Here is a 15,137-nt window from a genome sequence, read left to right on the forward strand (position 1 = left end):
CAAGCAAACTAAAGCTGTGAACAATCTCAATCTCTTCACCATCCATCCTGATGCTGCCAATTGGCCCAGTGGTGAGAATCTTTGTCTTCTTGATACTGAGCCTCAATCCATATTGAAGGCTGCAGTTCTTGACCCTCTGCAGCAAGCGCTTCAGGTCCTCCTCAGTTTCAGCAGGCGGGGTTGTGTCACCTGCATAATGTAGATTGTTGATAGATCTACCACCAATCTTGACCCCACATTTCTCCTCATAGATCCCAGCCTCCCAGATAATCTGTTCCAATCGTTCTAATGAGAAATCTATACTTGGACCAGAAGCAGTTGTCAGTACAGAGCAAGGGACCACTGCATAGTTCAAAATTGGTTAAGGCGTATGCCAGGGGTTCATTCTATCTCCATAACCTCATTAGATTTTTTTTTACCATGTTCTTCTATTCAGATCCATGGAGTTACTTGGAAGGTTTTCTGTCAGCTCACTTTCCTTCTCTCTGTCTTATTATCGTACTACCTCATGTATGCAGTGAAAACACATAGGAAAAAGCTAATGAGTGGGGCCACTCAAGTTCTAAAGTCTATCTCTCACAGCTACATAAAAATGTCAATAGTTCCTTACCAATATGGCTCAAGTTTTACTCACTCACTACTGGATTTTCCCTACTTGAGCTCCTCTATCATGTGTATCTGTGGTCTTTTCTGTTATAAAATGGGCTCATCATCATTTTCCAGAATTTCATTCTTTTGTTTTGTCTCCTCAAGCCTCTCACAGGCTTTGTCAAAGCTTTGATATTGTAGCTCATCATCTTCAGATTTGAGAGTGGGATTGGGGACGTTCTTGACATTTAACGTTCTAACTGAATTTTAACACCTTTAACAGGTGGTTACTAGTTTTTCTTCCAAATTTTCATCTCAGAAATGCACAGAAGCTCCCTCATTTTGGGCTATTTGACTAATTTATATTTCCCTTTATTATAACTGTTACCCTATCTTTTGTATTTATCTGTGTATTTTTTGCAGTAAAATTATAAAACCCAGAAGGCAGGGATTAACGTTCACCTGTCTAATCCCAGCAGCCAGCACATTTTCTAGCCCATTAAAAAAAGTTTCACAAATAAAGCAGTTAATTAATGGTAATGTCAAGCAATGACTTTAGATCAAAACCTCCTCAGTCAAAGGCGTAAATGAAGAATTTACAGTAGTCTATAAAATGATCAAAAGAACTTTGAACCAATATTACTGTGGTCTACTTCTTTAAAAAGTATAAGCTACCATTGCTTACAATGCAGATATAATATCACTTTGATTTAGTGATCAATAAAAGCTCAATTATTGTGTCAGAGCTTTGAGTTTGTGGGTTTGATTTAAAAAGGTAGTGTGATTTTTATTCCCTATGGCCTCTGTTATGAAGTAATCAGTACTATAGTTGCTAAAGATAATAAATTTGGAATATTTTCTCCTACTCTACATGCAGGAGATTTTTTATGACAGATACACAGAAAAAGATGATTTATCAAATAATTCATTAGGATTTGGCTGCTCCTTGAAAGATCCTCCATGTATATAAATTCTAAATTTCTGGCTGACACATTGCATCAGCTAGGAAGGAGGGGATTGGAAACCTTGGCCAAGTCCCTGATCGGTTATATTTAGGTGGCAGCCGAAGTTTGCACAGTAGCTTTGGTAACGTCTGATTATGTACTTCTTGTACTTTATTCAGTCTTTGTTCATTAGAGAGATGACTAAGAGCTTTCTCCTCATTTAAACACTGTACAGAGAAAATAATAAGTTCTGGGTTTTCATGAATTTTTAATATAGAGGAGCATTTATCTTAACAGGAGAAAAATGCTAATATCTAAGACAAAAATGCCACCAAGTGCTCATTTTCTGAATAATCTTTGTGACCACAGCGTTGAAGTGCCTGAGTAGTAGGTAGGGTGTCCATGTAATTTATGATTCCTAGTGGGCTATTTTTGAGAGAGAAAGGATGTCTTATTAGCAATTATGCTGGGTCAGTAGGCATAAATCATCACTGTTCAGGCAAACCATGATGTGTGGTCATCCTCCTGGATGGGAGTTTTCAAGATTCCTGAAGCTAACTTTAATAGAAGGTAGAAAATGACTGCTGGATGGAATATCTGATAGGACCAGTGCCGTTCTCGCATTTCCCATTTCTTGCCATACACAGGTATAGGATGACATTCTTTTCTAATGTCTCACATACTCTAGGCATGTTGTCAAGAAAGGTGAGTCCTTGAAAAAAGACACCATACTAGGAGAGGTTGAGGGTCAAAGAAAGAGAAGAAGACCTTCAACAAGATGGTCTAACACGGTAATCTTAGCAATGGGCTTGAGTATATCAGAAATTGTGGGGATGGTGCAGGACAGGGCCAGGTTCAGACCTGTTTTCATAGGGTCTCGGTATGTGGTAGTCAACTCTTACAGCACCTAATAACCTTTCTTTCCCAGTACCATTAGCGTCCTTAGAGGACATGTCAGAATCAATGTGATATACTGTGTAATGTAACCATCTCAACATCCCAGTCACAAACACCTCAAGTCACACTATCTTTCCAATATGGGAAAGGTCACAGTCCCAGGGCCTGTTTTCAGCTTCCCCAGCGTTATAATCAAAACATGCCCAACTGAGCAGAGGAAGGCTCTCTACAGTAAGGACTACTCATCAGTGTTACTGAGGCTACAGTTTCATTGCTCCCACCCTATCCTTTAGCATACTAAATGTCCAGTTGATATAGATCCAAGAGAATTATTTACCCACTTCAAGAGATTCTTAGGCCATAATGAAAAGCCCAAGAGCAATGCTAAGAAGCAACACTTCTCTCTCTTAAAGGAATTTGCTTTTCCCCCTCAGGAACTTCCATGAGCATTTGACACTGCCCTAAAAGCCTCCCAGTGCCTCACAGAATCAACTGCTCAATATTCCACCAAGAACTTCAGCTTCTAACACGTTTATACAACTAGCAGAAGTACATTTTTAATGCTTTGAATGTCCCCTCTGTTTTACCTCCTATCAGGTTGCTAACAGCAAGAGAATATAGCAGTCAATGGGGATCCCTTTTCATTCACCTGTTAGATACCCAGTAAATGCCATGCCACTCCATATACAGTGAACAGGTGAACAGTTTCTGTTCTGTATTTTACTTTGTCATGTGAGTTGTCATTGTTAGTTACCAGAAAGTCAGTTCCAATTCATAGCAACTTCCTGGACAGCAGAGAACAAAATACTGCATAGTCTTTTTTTTTTAAATACACTGCAGTCTTATGCCATCTTTATGATTACTCATTGGTGTACAAGCTGTGCATTTTAGTGTCTTCCAAACAACAGCACTTATCTTCATGCATTATAGCAGACAATAATCTGTTGCCACCCATTGGGTTTTATTTGGGTTACTTTAATAAGGAGATTTCTAGGGCTTTCTTCTTAGTCTGAACCCTGTCCACTATGTCAGATCCTATTAGTCCTTGAAACAACAGGGTCATAGCTTTGAGCATACCAGAAATGCATGAGCTACCACAAGATGTCAAGCTGGTAAACATAATGGTTCACTGCAGTAACTCAAATCAATTACTAAAATAAAATTGAGATATAAGTGTGAAGTTGGAAACGTAATTGAACAATGTAAGAGTTCATTCTATAATAGGGTTCATTGTGCTTTAACTAACAGCTCCTACCTGGGCAAGATGGCCTTGTCCCATATGTGTGCTTCTCTATTCTATTTCTGTAGCAGATGATGAGGGTACTTTGGATGTAAGTCTTGGTTTGTGTAATATCACCACTAAATTTGGGAAAGACACATTCACATGCTTTACAGGGAAATTTCAACAGATTTCCTTTTATTTAAACTTTTTTAAAGTCTCTGACACCTTTAATGATTCTCCTTTCCATTTGATATTTCTAAAACTATCTCTGGACTGCACACAGGTTACTATCTATTGATTATGCATGTCCAGCATCTAGGGACACGATGTGATGTCTCCATTAGAGAAGCCCAGAAATCCACAGCAGTCGTGAAGGCTGAGTGTGAAGCTCATATCCCTCTGATAAAGACACAACAGGGAACAACAGAGGAAGACAAAAAGATGATTTCATATTTGTATATCCTTAAATTACCAATATCCAAGTGAATTGGGAGAGATGTTGGTTTTCCACTGTGCCGTGAAGTAAACAAATGAAATCTGTATTGCATCGCATTATGGTGAGAATAGCTGCCTGCTGCTTCTTGGTATTCTAAGGCACTGGGTTTTATTGATTAAATTTGCTTTACAAGTACAGTGTTTTCTTCTGATTTTTCTTTGTAGAATCAAGAGAATTGTCTGTAGAGCCCACCTGAATGACATTCAGACTTTATGTGTAATTTGCATTTTATCCTTAAAATAGTACATTATTAATATGACTAGCAATCATGATATAAAAGTTGCTTTTTATGGCTATGAGTTTGACATGTATTTTCCTGTTTAATCGGCACAGTAGTCATGACTATTGTCACCTTCACTCTACAGCTAAGGAACTTGAAGGACAGGGAGGTTAAGAAGTTTCCCTGCAGTCACAGTCTGTTGAGTGGAGGGGCAGAGCCCAGAACTGGCTCCAGAATCTGCCTGGCCCATCTTATCTCTCCTCCCATATGTACACCTCATTGATGCCCCAAGGAAAACAGCCAAGTGCGATTCATCCTTAGTGCCACAATGTCGCTGGCTCAGAAAAGGGACAGGTGGATAACCAACCAAATAAAACTTAAACCTGTGTCTACAAAGAAATGTTCAAAACAGAAATTCTTTTAATTTAGGTTTAACATTAGCAAAAATAGTGCTGAATGACTCCACTTCCAACAGTTTAGTGGTTTCAATGCTTGCCAGTCTAAGCTACTTGTGGGGGGTGGGTGTAGTGCTGGGACCATTAGCAAATTTTCCTATTGTCCACTTTAGAGGGCAGCAGAGCTCCACCACTGGTGATGTTTGGTGTGGCCTGAAGACCCCTAACCTCCACCATTATGGATGACTTCAACAGAATAGACAATAAATCCCCATGGTCCAGTGCAAACAAAATACTCACTGCCATGGAGTCAGTATTGATTCCTAACTCACCCTTCCACAGCTTGCAGAGCCTATGAATCGCACAGGAGGTGAATTATCTTCCTCTCCTGGAGCCACTGGTAGATTGAAGCCTTCAGAGAGTACAAGTCTGAGTTAGGAGTGCAGCTCCATACAGATCACCCCACTAGAGTGTCCATGATCCAGGCTGCTCAGGCGATATTCCAAAGCCACTACAGCTTGTTGCCTCTTCCTTGGGGTAAAATCGTAAAAGTGGTGCTACTTTTAAATGCTCAGATTCCCCTGACAATCTAATTCAACCTCCTAAGCATGACCTTCTGGGGCTCTAGAACAAGTTTAGGCTTGGCAAGGGCCCTGGGCTGGCATCAAAACTCTTCATTCTTGTGACATGGGGTGGTGGGGTGGGTAATGCCAGGTCCCATCATCAAAATCATCATCAAATACATCCTAATAAAATACTTTTTTTCAGCTGGATAGCTGAATACAGCTAACAAAGACCTTAACACAAGGTCTTCCAGAGAATAATTGCAATAGAACCAACATCTTAATCTAGTCCACATCAAACTTGACCTCAAATTGTGGGATCACAGTATTCTATTACAAAAATTTGAATCCCTGTTTTGTAATGTGCCAAATTCAATGTTTCACTAAGGATTCCAAGTCAACTCTGGTGGTGTATCCTCTCACCTGACCTTCCTAAGTATTGGCATGGTGCCGAACATATCAACCTAGAAATGACAAAATAATCTGAACTTTTGATGATAGGGAAATGATAATAATAAGTTGATCTAAATTGCATCCTAGAGACTTGTGAGAACTGTCCCAAAGGCCAGAATCATCTTCTGGTGAAACCCTGTGGGGCTTAAAAAGAATCTGAAAGAATTCCCCAATTGTCCATCAGTTTTGCAAAACCTTGACTTCCATCTCAGAAAGAAAAAGAAAATGTCACATTTAAGTGATGATAACTAATGCTCTGTCAAAAAAAGTATTAAGTCGGGCTGTCAAATATACTTGAGATCATATGGATTTAACATTTTGCCCAAAATTTTATCCTCCAAATGGATAATGGGTCTCAGACTCTGAATAGAATTTTTTTAGCACCTCTCGCCTTCCCTTTCCAGACCCATCAGAACCTGGTGATTCTGTTTAACAGGTTGTCATGATAATCATGCACTACCTTCCATTTAGAAAGTTCATGGACATTTCTAATTCTGTTTCTTGAAAAAGCTCTTTTGCGTAAGTTTCCTATTCTGAAATGGCTCTGGGGCAGATTTTTGGATTAGGATAAAATTTTCTTCTGACTGAGAACTGTAATAGCTTATAAAAAGTTTATAGTAGTTTATGCTCCAGTCTCTCCTGTCCTGGTGTGTAGACATCTCATGTTTTGGTAGTCAAGTGTCCTCATTTACACAGAATCCTTGTGCTGGTGTGATTATCGGGGACACAGAAATTTCCTGGGATACAGTATTTTCAAGGGTAAATCCAAGGCAACCAAAACTGTTGTTTACCCTAAGTGTACAAAATCCAGACCATCCCAGCAACTTCTTACCCTCTTTAGTCCTGATCACTTATTCCTATAATATCCTCAGGCCCTATCTGTTCTGGACTAGAGAGAATGAATTCATAGTCCTTTATTTAAAGGGTAGACAATACTATGCTTTGCCTTACAGGTATTGTATTTATAGTCTTTACAGCAAGTTTCTAGAGTTCTAATCCCAAAAGAATTGTAATGATATTTATTCCCTATAATGGTTTGGCAAGTTAATTAGCTCAACTATCCAACAAAGGGGTCACCCGCACATGGGTTCCACCACACTGCTGGGTGTGGAAGTGTGTCACATAAGGAGGTATACCATGAGGATCACTGAGCAGCCCTTCACTCTCTCCTGCCAATTGCACAAGATAACTGAGTCAACTGAGTCAAGAGAAGCAGTGGCTTCATGAAACATTCATAAACATCTACATCCTGGAGAAAACTGCAGAGCCAAGGAAGAAGCAAACTTAGATCATAAAGAAGTAGGTTACAAGTTCTGACCTTAATTAGTGGTTTGTCATTCTTCATCCTGGGGTACACATTTGAAGTGGAGGTCTGAGACAGGACCCCAAGGTAAGGAAGGTATTGCTGAAGTGTCTTGGCCGATGTAACATCATTTTCCAATTGGTACCTTCTTTCATTATCAATGCTTTGTTTTGAGGTCCTGAAAAGCAAAAGAAAAATGTGACTCAATCCAATTTGTACTTGGCATCCATGCATACTGTTCTGGGATAGCGAGAGGAGATGCCACAAGACATCCACTCTGAGCATTCAGGATGAGAACACATCCACGTTTACTATTTATTGAGCACCTTCCCTGTGAGGCAGGTCCCATCCGAGCTTTGCTACCCATTAACTGTGAAATTCTAATTTCTCACTTAATCTCCCTGAGCTTCAGTATTCTAACATATAAGGTGGGCTATTAATGCCCTGCTCAGAGCTGCTCTAAGGAATTAATGAGGAACTCCTAGAAAGGAGCCTAGCATTTAGTGTGTCCTCAATAACTGGCAGTTCTGACGGCCTTGGACAGTAGATAAAACCAATGTCCAGGGGATAATTCGAGAATAAACAGCTGAACAGTGTTTAACTACAAGTTTAACAAGAATTCTGAGAAAGGGAGAAAAGTATGAATCTGGGAGAAATTTACTTGAAGGCAAAGCCACTGGAAGAAGAGAGTAGGGAGGGGTATTACTGTGTGGAGAGAGACTGAAGAGCTGAGCCAGGAAGAGTGGAGACATAGTACTGAAAAGGAGTGAAGTGTGTCCATGGGTTTATGAAGATCCCTCCTCAAGACTGGAGAGAGAAGTGACTCACTTTATAAACAAGGCAGAGAAGTTACACAAAAGAGGGACCTGACAAAAGGGAAAGGGGGGAGGCTGTGGAGGAAGGGCAAAGAAATCAATAGACAGCAAGAGTAATGGGGAAATGCAGGGTGTGATGGAAAAGGCAAAATGTAAAGCAGACTTGATGAGATGGGGTGATAAACATCATAGAACAATAATAATTAATTCTATATAACACAATGTACATAAATGATTGCATAAAACAAAATGTTTATGAATGAAACAATGTATATGAATGATTATATAAAAGTGAATGATTCTATAAAATGTTACCTAAATGACTGAAATATAATGAACATAAACAATTATGTGCAAACCAATAAAAAAGTATTTACAATAAGGAAAAAAGGGGAACATGAAAGATGCATTCCTTCTTTCCCTCAGTTAAAGGAGAGGTGGTGTGATATTGTAGAAGGACCCTAGATAGAGAATTAAAAACCTGAACTTGGTTTCACTCTGTGCTATGATACTTCTCAATTCTCAGGTACTCCACACATGAGATTGCTGAGATACTCAAAAGAAATACAGTAATAGACTCACTTATGTATAGCGGGGACCCTGTAGGCATAATACCAGTTCATCAAAGATGTTCTCATCTTCATCCCTGAAACCTAGAACCTTTGCCCCTGGTGAATGTTAAGTTTCCATGGCACAGGGGAATTCAGGTAACAGACAGAATAAAGGGTATTAATTGGCAGGCCTCTAAATATGGAAAGTATCCTGAATAATCCTGGGGTCCAATATCACTAGGTGGGTCCTGAAAGCAGAAAATCAGATTAGAGAGCATGTGAGAGGGTCTTAACGTGCTGTTGCTATCTTTAGAGGAAAGAGGCCATGGGAAAGAGACACCGACAGCCTCTAGAAGTTAAGAGGAACCGGATCTCCCCCCTTAGAGCTTCCAGAAAGAATGGAGCTCAGTGACACCTCTGCCAAACATCTAAACCACAAAAAGTTAAGGCTGTAAATGTGTGTTGTGTTAAACTACACAGTTTATAATGATTTATACAGCAGCAACAAGAATACAAAATTGATGCTTATTCATTGTCTTAGCATTACATCCATTTGCTACTGCAGCTCTGATGATCTAGTCTAGAGGGAGTTACGGTGCCAACCCAGAGACCGCTCCTCTCTGAAAGTTCAAATCCCAACAGAGGCTCTGCTGGAGAAAGATGAGCAATCTCTCTTTTGTAATTTACAGCTTTGAAAATCCAGTGGAAGATCAGCTGCCATTTAAGCACTGGCAACAAGTTATAATACTGTGGCTATTATTTTTCTTTTTAAAAATGTTTGTAAATCAAGGAACTCTGGTAGCCCAATGGTAAGGAATCTGGGTATCCAATTTTTAAGCACATGGTTCTTATCCACTAGCTGTTCCGCAGGAGAAGATGAGTCATCTCTTCCTTTGCAAGCTACTGCCTCTGAATACTGACTGAGTCAGATCCAACTCAGTGGTACCAAACAAACAACATCAACTTATGGATCACTGTCTATGTGCATAGAATAGAGGAGACACAGGAGTCTGAAGACTGAATGGCAAAATGCAATGTTTTTTCTTGATTTGTTTTCCAGATAAAGGTGAGGCAATGCATATGATAAACATTCTAAAGTCCCTATAAGAAAGGAAGACTATAATCAAATTGAGGATGACATCCAGGTAAGAGTTGGTCAGAATTATAATAAGACTGAAAAGGAAAAAGATGAAACTGGAAGACAGTTTAAAGGGTAAAACAAATATTGCTAGCTTCCATTGAGCTGGTCCTCAACTCAAAGCAAATGGATGAACAATAGAATGTAATACTGTCTGGTCTTGGGCCATCCCAAGGTTCAACTGTACTTAGATCATTATGATCCCACTGGGTTTTCATTGGCTGGTTATCAGAAATAGATATCCAAGTCTTTCTTCCTAGTCTGTCTTAGTCTTGAAGATCTGCTTCTAAAACTTGTTCAGCTTCAGGGCAATATACAAGTCTCCTTTGTCAGACAGGGCTGCCCATGTTTGCATTCAAGAACTGAACCCAGGTCTTCTGCAGAAAAGGCAAGAATTCTACCGAATTGCAACCACTCCTACTTATATGTAAAATCATCAGAAAACTGACTGATATCTCAGCTTACACAGGTCATCAAGTGTAGCTATAACAGACAGTGCTGGAAAAATGACTAGATAGTTACTGAAACCAGCAATAACTCACAGAGAAAGTCAGGACAGCTACCTATAACAAGCACCCAACTAAACAGATGTCAGAACTCATCAACCAATCCATACTAATCGCAAGAGGTGGAGTGTGGGATGGCGAGGAGGGGGAGGAAGGCATTCAAGGTCCAGCTTTCTGTCTTGATTTGATCTCTGTTCTCTCGTTAGTTGTGGCTTGCTGAGAGCTAGCTAAGAGCGACAGGGGAGAACATTCCCAAAGCCCAGTAAATGGAAAGAATGTTTTGCCTTGCCTGTCCATCCCATAGACAGAACCTCTGAACAGAGACCCCACTGCAGACAATTCAGGGGACCTAGAGCTGCCCAACCCAGATGTCTGCCTCTGCTTGCACACAAATCACTTGTCACAAAGGGCCCCTGAAGACCTATCTCCAAAAGTGGCCAGAAATGCAGACAGAAAAACTGATATGTCAACAAAGATTAAAAGGAGATATACATACAATGAAATACAATGATTTATTAAACCTTGAGTGTTAATGACTGGGAAGTGCTAATCAAAATGCTTACAGATATTTTTGGTGTTTGTTAATTAATTATACACCCTGGTTATATCTACACTAAAGATGAAATGTGTAAGGTTCAGTGTGTCTGACAGGTGTCTAGTACCACTTCCTATTCAGATCTGCCTGCAGGCATCCTGTATGCATGCATTTTTGTAGTAATGCATATCTTCTCCCTGGGTTCTGCAGTCTTCAGGAGCGTTTCTGGGTTTCATCATTTAAATCTACTTTCTTCTTCAGAACTTGGTGTGTCCTCCCTCTCTTAGCAAAGAACCCCTCTGAAACATTAAACAAAAACAATGAAAAGAAATGCCACTGCATCAACTCCAACTCATGGTGATACCATTTGTGTCAGAGCAAAATCATACTTCATGGGTTCTCAATGCCTGACTTATTGGAAGTAGATCTTGAAGCCTTTCTTCTGATCCACCTCTGGATAAATGCAAACCTTCAACTTTTCAGGTAGCAATTATATGCTTTAACAGTTTTCTTTACCCAAAGTTTCAGGGAGGACATCAGTATTCACTGAAGGTCCTGTAGTCAAAGCCAAGAACTGTTCCACCTGTTTCTTCTCTGTCCCAAGAAGAAGCTCATATCTTAACTGAGGGCCCTTCTTGCCTACATGAGAGTTTAGGCCCTTTTCATGAAAGGTAAAGAAATACCCTGCCTCAGAGTCCTGCACCCCACAGATTTATCCATGCCCTTTATTTGATGAAACTCAAAACTCATTGCCATCAAGTTGGAAATTATTCATACCTGGCTCTCCAGCATATTTTCAGAGGCTATAAATTACATGAGAGGAGAATGGCCATCAAGAAAATGCAGGTGTTGTTTCTTTCTAGTATTCTCTGCTTCCAGACGAGATCTACTTGACATCAGTGATATCCCTTGTTTCATGTCATTTTGTGAATCCAGATTAAGAATCTGGCAATTCTTCGTTGAAGCACTGTACCAATCATTTGTAATTATCTTCAGTATCATTTTTCTTTACAAGTAATAGTAATGACATTGTTGATTAACTTCTGTATTCTGTTGGATCATCTTTCTTTGTAAGGTGAAGAATGTGTTACTTGGACAAGTAGCTGTCTTGCAAATTTCTTCATATATATGAGTATTTATAGAATGTTGTTATTATGTGCTGTCAAGTTGCCTGCGACTCATAGTGACCCTATGTACAAGAGGTCTAAACCCTTTCTTATCCCATACCAATCTTATTGTCTCCGACACGCCTATCCTCATTACCCTAGTGACTGAATCAATCCTTCTCATCAAGGGTCTTCCTCTCCTACACTGACCCTCCACCCTCCCAAGCATGACATCCCTCTCCAAGGACTGATGTTACCTTGCAGCATGTCCAAAGTATTCAGACAGAGCTTCAGAATCCTTGCCTCCAAAGAGCAGCCTGGCTTCATCCTCTCCAGGATGAACTTGTTTGTTCTAGCAGTCCATAGTATATTCAATACTCTTCTCCAACTCCACAGCTCAAAGGCATCAGCTCTCCTTCTATCATCCCTAGTCATTGTCCAGCTCTCTGAAGCATAGTAAGTAATTGCAAAGACCATTGCCTGTGTCAGGCACACCTTAGTCTCCAGACTGGCAGCATTGCTCTTCAGAACTTTAGAGAGGTCTCTGACAGCTGACTTTCCCAATGCAATTCATCTTTTTATTTCCCGGCTTCTGGTATTTTGTTGAAACTTTTCAATTGGTGTTCCTACAATTCTTTTTTTCCCTTAATTTTAATTAAAGTTTACAGAGACTTAGGGTTTCCAGTCATTCATTGTTGCACTATTCTCCCTGCCCACCTTCTCCCCCCCAAACAGTTAACTCTTTTTCTTGAAAAGTGAAAGAAAAACTCGTTAATTGCTATGCAATCCTTCCCCCCCAAGTACACTCCACTGTGTAGCCTTCATTCTGGACTCCTGTCATGACAATAATACCCAATCATAAATCCCTTTCAAACAGTTCTCTCCCTCATATGTTTCAATGCACTATGCATCATTCATCCCCTTCTTCTTTACCTTCCCTCAACCCTGATGTCAGTCCCATTTTACAACAGTGGCCCTATGCAATATTTGTCCTTTGTGACTGAGATATTTCACTCAGCATAATGTCCTTCAGGCTCACCCATTTTGTATAATATTTTATGAGGCCCTTGTTATATACCACAGCTTCTCTATCCATTCATTTGTTGATGGGCACTTGGATTGTTTCCAGCTCTTTGCTATTGAGAACAAAGCCACAATAAACATGAGTGTACATATATCTGCTTGGGTGGTGGTTATGGTTTCTTTAGTGAAAATTCCCAGTAGTGGAATTGCTGGGTCAAATGGTATTTCTATTTGCAACTTTCTGAGAAAGCACCATAGTGCCTTACATAGTGGTTGCACCATTTTACACTCCCACCAACAGTGAATAAGGGTTCCAGTTTCTCCGCAACATCATCAGCATTTGATGTCTGCTGCTCTGTTAGATTTTGCTATTCTTACTGGGTGAGATGATATCTCATAGTCGTTTTGATTTGCATCTCTCTTACAGCTAGGGATTTTGAACATTTCTTCATGTGTTTGTTTGTCATCTGAACGTCTTTGGTGAAGTGTCTGTTCATATCCTGTGCCCATTTACGATTGGGTTTACCTTTATCTTGTTGTGGTCTTTGAGTATTTTATAAATTCTAGATATAAGTCCCTTGTTTGACATGTCATTACCAAATATTTTTTCCCGATCTGTGGCTTCTTTTTACTCTTTTGGAGAAGTTTTTGGATGTTCATAGGGATTTGATTCTTAGAAGGTCCCATTCATCTATTTTATCCTTTCCTGGTTGTAGAGATTTCCTCAATACTTAGAGAGAGTTTCCCCCCCCCCCCAATTCTTTTACTGGAGTTTGGACTTATTCCTCAACACCAAGGCTTTTGATAATAACCTATCTCTTCAAATGGCTGAACTTCAACCAATTGTTGTGTGTGCACAGTCACTGTGTATCCCTTTTTTTCTTTTTTCTTTTGACACATTCAATATTTTGCCTATAGCATCCTTCAGTACTGCAATTCAGGGCTTAAATTTATCTTTCAATCCTTTCAACTTAAGAAATGCCACGGTTGATCTTCTGTTTATTTTTCTAACTCTACATTGTCACAAATTTTATTTTAATAATTTAATTCGTCTTCTCAAGCTATCCTTTAAAATTTTTTTATTCAGTTCTATCAGGGATTGAATGATAGAATTCTGTACAAACAATGATTTATTCATAGCAAATACCTTTTATCAGAAACATAAATGTAGGTTATACACATGGATTTCACCTGATGGGATGCACAGGAATCAGACTGATTACATCTGAGGAAGGAATTGTTGGACAAGTTCAATATCAGCAGTGAAAAGTAGGCCAGGTGTTGATTGTGGAAAAGATCATTCATACACCAGCAGTAAAAAGTAGGCCAGGTGTTGATTGTGGAACAGATCATTCATACACAAGTTCAAATTAAAGCTAAAAAAGGTTAAATCATACCTACAGGAATCAAAATTTGATCTTGAGTCTATCCCTCATGAATTTACAAACCAACTAAGGAAAAGGTTTGAGACCTTGAACACTAATGAACAAAGAACAGATGAGTTGTGGGATGATATGAAGAATATCTTTATGAAGAATGCAAAGTCATTACAATGAAGGAAGAAGAAGAGACCAAAATGGATGTCAGAGAAGATTCTGAATATTGCACTAGAGTGCTGAGAAGCCAAAGCAAAGGGAAGAAATCAAGAAGTTAAGTAGTTGAATAGAAGATTTCAAAGGGCAGCTCAGAAAGACAAGGCAAAATATTATGAAATGTGCAAAGAGCTGGAGTTAGAAAATCAAAAAGGCCTAACTTGCTCAGTATCTCTTAAGATGAAGAAGCTAAAGAACAAATTCAAGTTACAAGTTCCAATGCTTAAGGATGCTATGGGTAGAATATTGAATGATTCAGGAAGCATTAAAAGAAGACAGAACAAGTATATAGATTCATTGTACTGAAGGACCCCCAAACCGCTGGTCCTGTTCTGTCCCGAGTGGACGGTGAAGACCCAAGACTCCAAGACACCGGCTTGATGCAACAGCAAGAGATAAGAGGTTTATTGCGGAGCTCCGGGCTGACTCTTATCGCTGGCAAGAGATAAAGGAGCCGACCCCAAGCAGACAAAGTTGGGTTTTTTTATACACTTTAGGGGGATACAACTGAGTATCAGCTTCTCATTGGGTGATGAAAGCACAGTTTGAATTCATTGGTTCAGTGTTCGCTCAGGGTTTACACAGCATTTTTGCACGTAGCACTTGCAGCAGTCACGTAGCACATGTAGCAGTTAGATAGATCTTTAACTATAGGGTGGTGTCACAAATTCTTAAGTATACAATGAGTTCAAACTCCAGGGCAGTGGAAAAGCACAAGATACATTGGTTATCAGTCGGGAAACAAAGGCACATGGGTTATCAGTTGAGCTTGTTTGCTCTGCCTTTCTGC

The 15,137-nt window shown here is 39.6% G+C and overlaps 1 protein-coding gene across 1 annotated transcript in view; it reads right to left on the minus strand.

The window, feature by feature from the left end:
• Positions 1–15,137, minus strand: part of LOC102856993 (receptor-type tyrosine-protein phosphatase N2-like) — a 1,387,447-nt gene that overhangs the window by 1,158,388 nt on the left and 213,922 nt on the right. Inside the window, exon 5 of the mRNA XM_006887690.1 lies at positions 7,097–7,259. Within this exon, the coding sequence (XP_006887752.1) occupies positions 7,097–7,259 (163 nt within the window). The remainder of the gene's footprint in view (positions 1–7,096; positions 7,260–15,137) is intronic.

This window comes from Elephantulus edwardii, unplaced genomic scaffold, assembly GCF_000299155.1.
Source record: "Elephantulus edwardii isolate Elephantulus edwardi_28Jun2011 unplaced genomic scaffold, EleEdw1.0 scaffold00060, whole genome shotgun sequence".
Lineage (NCBI taxonomy): Eukaryota > Metazoa > Chordata > Mammalia > Macroscelidea > Macroscelididae > Elephantulus > Elephantulus edwardii.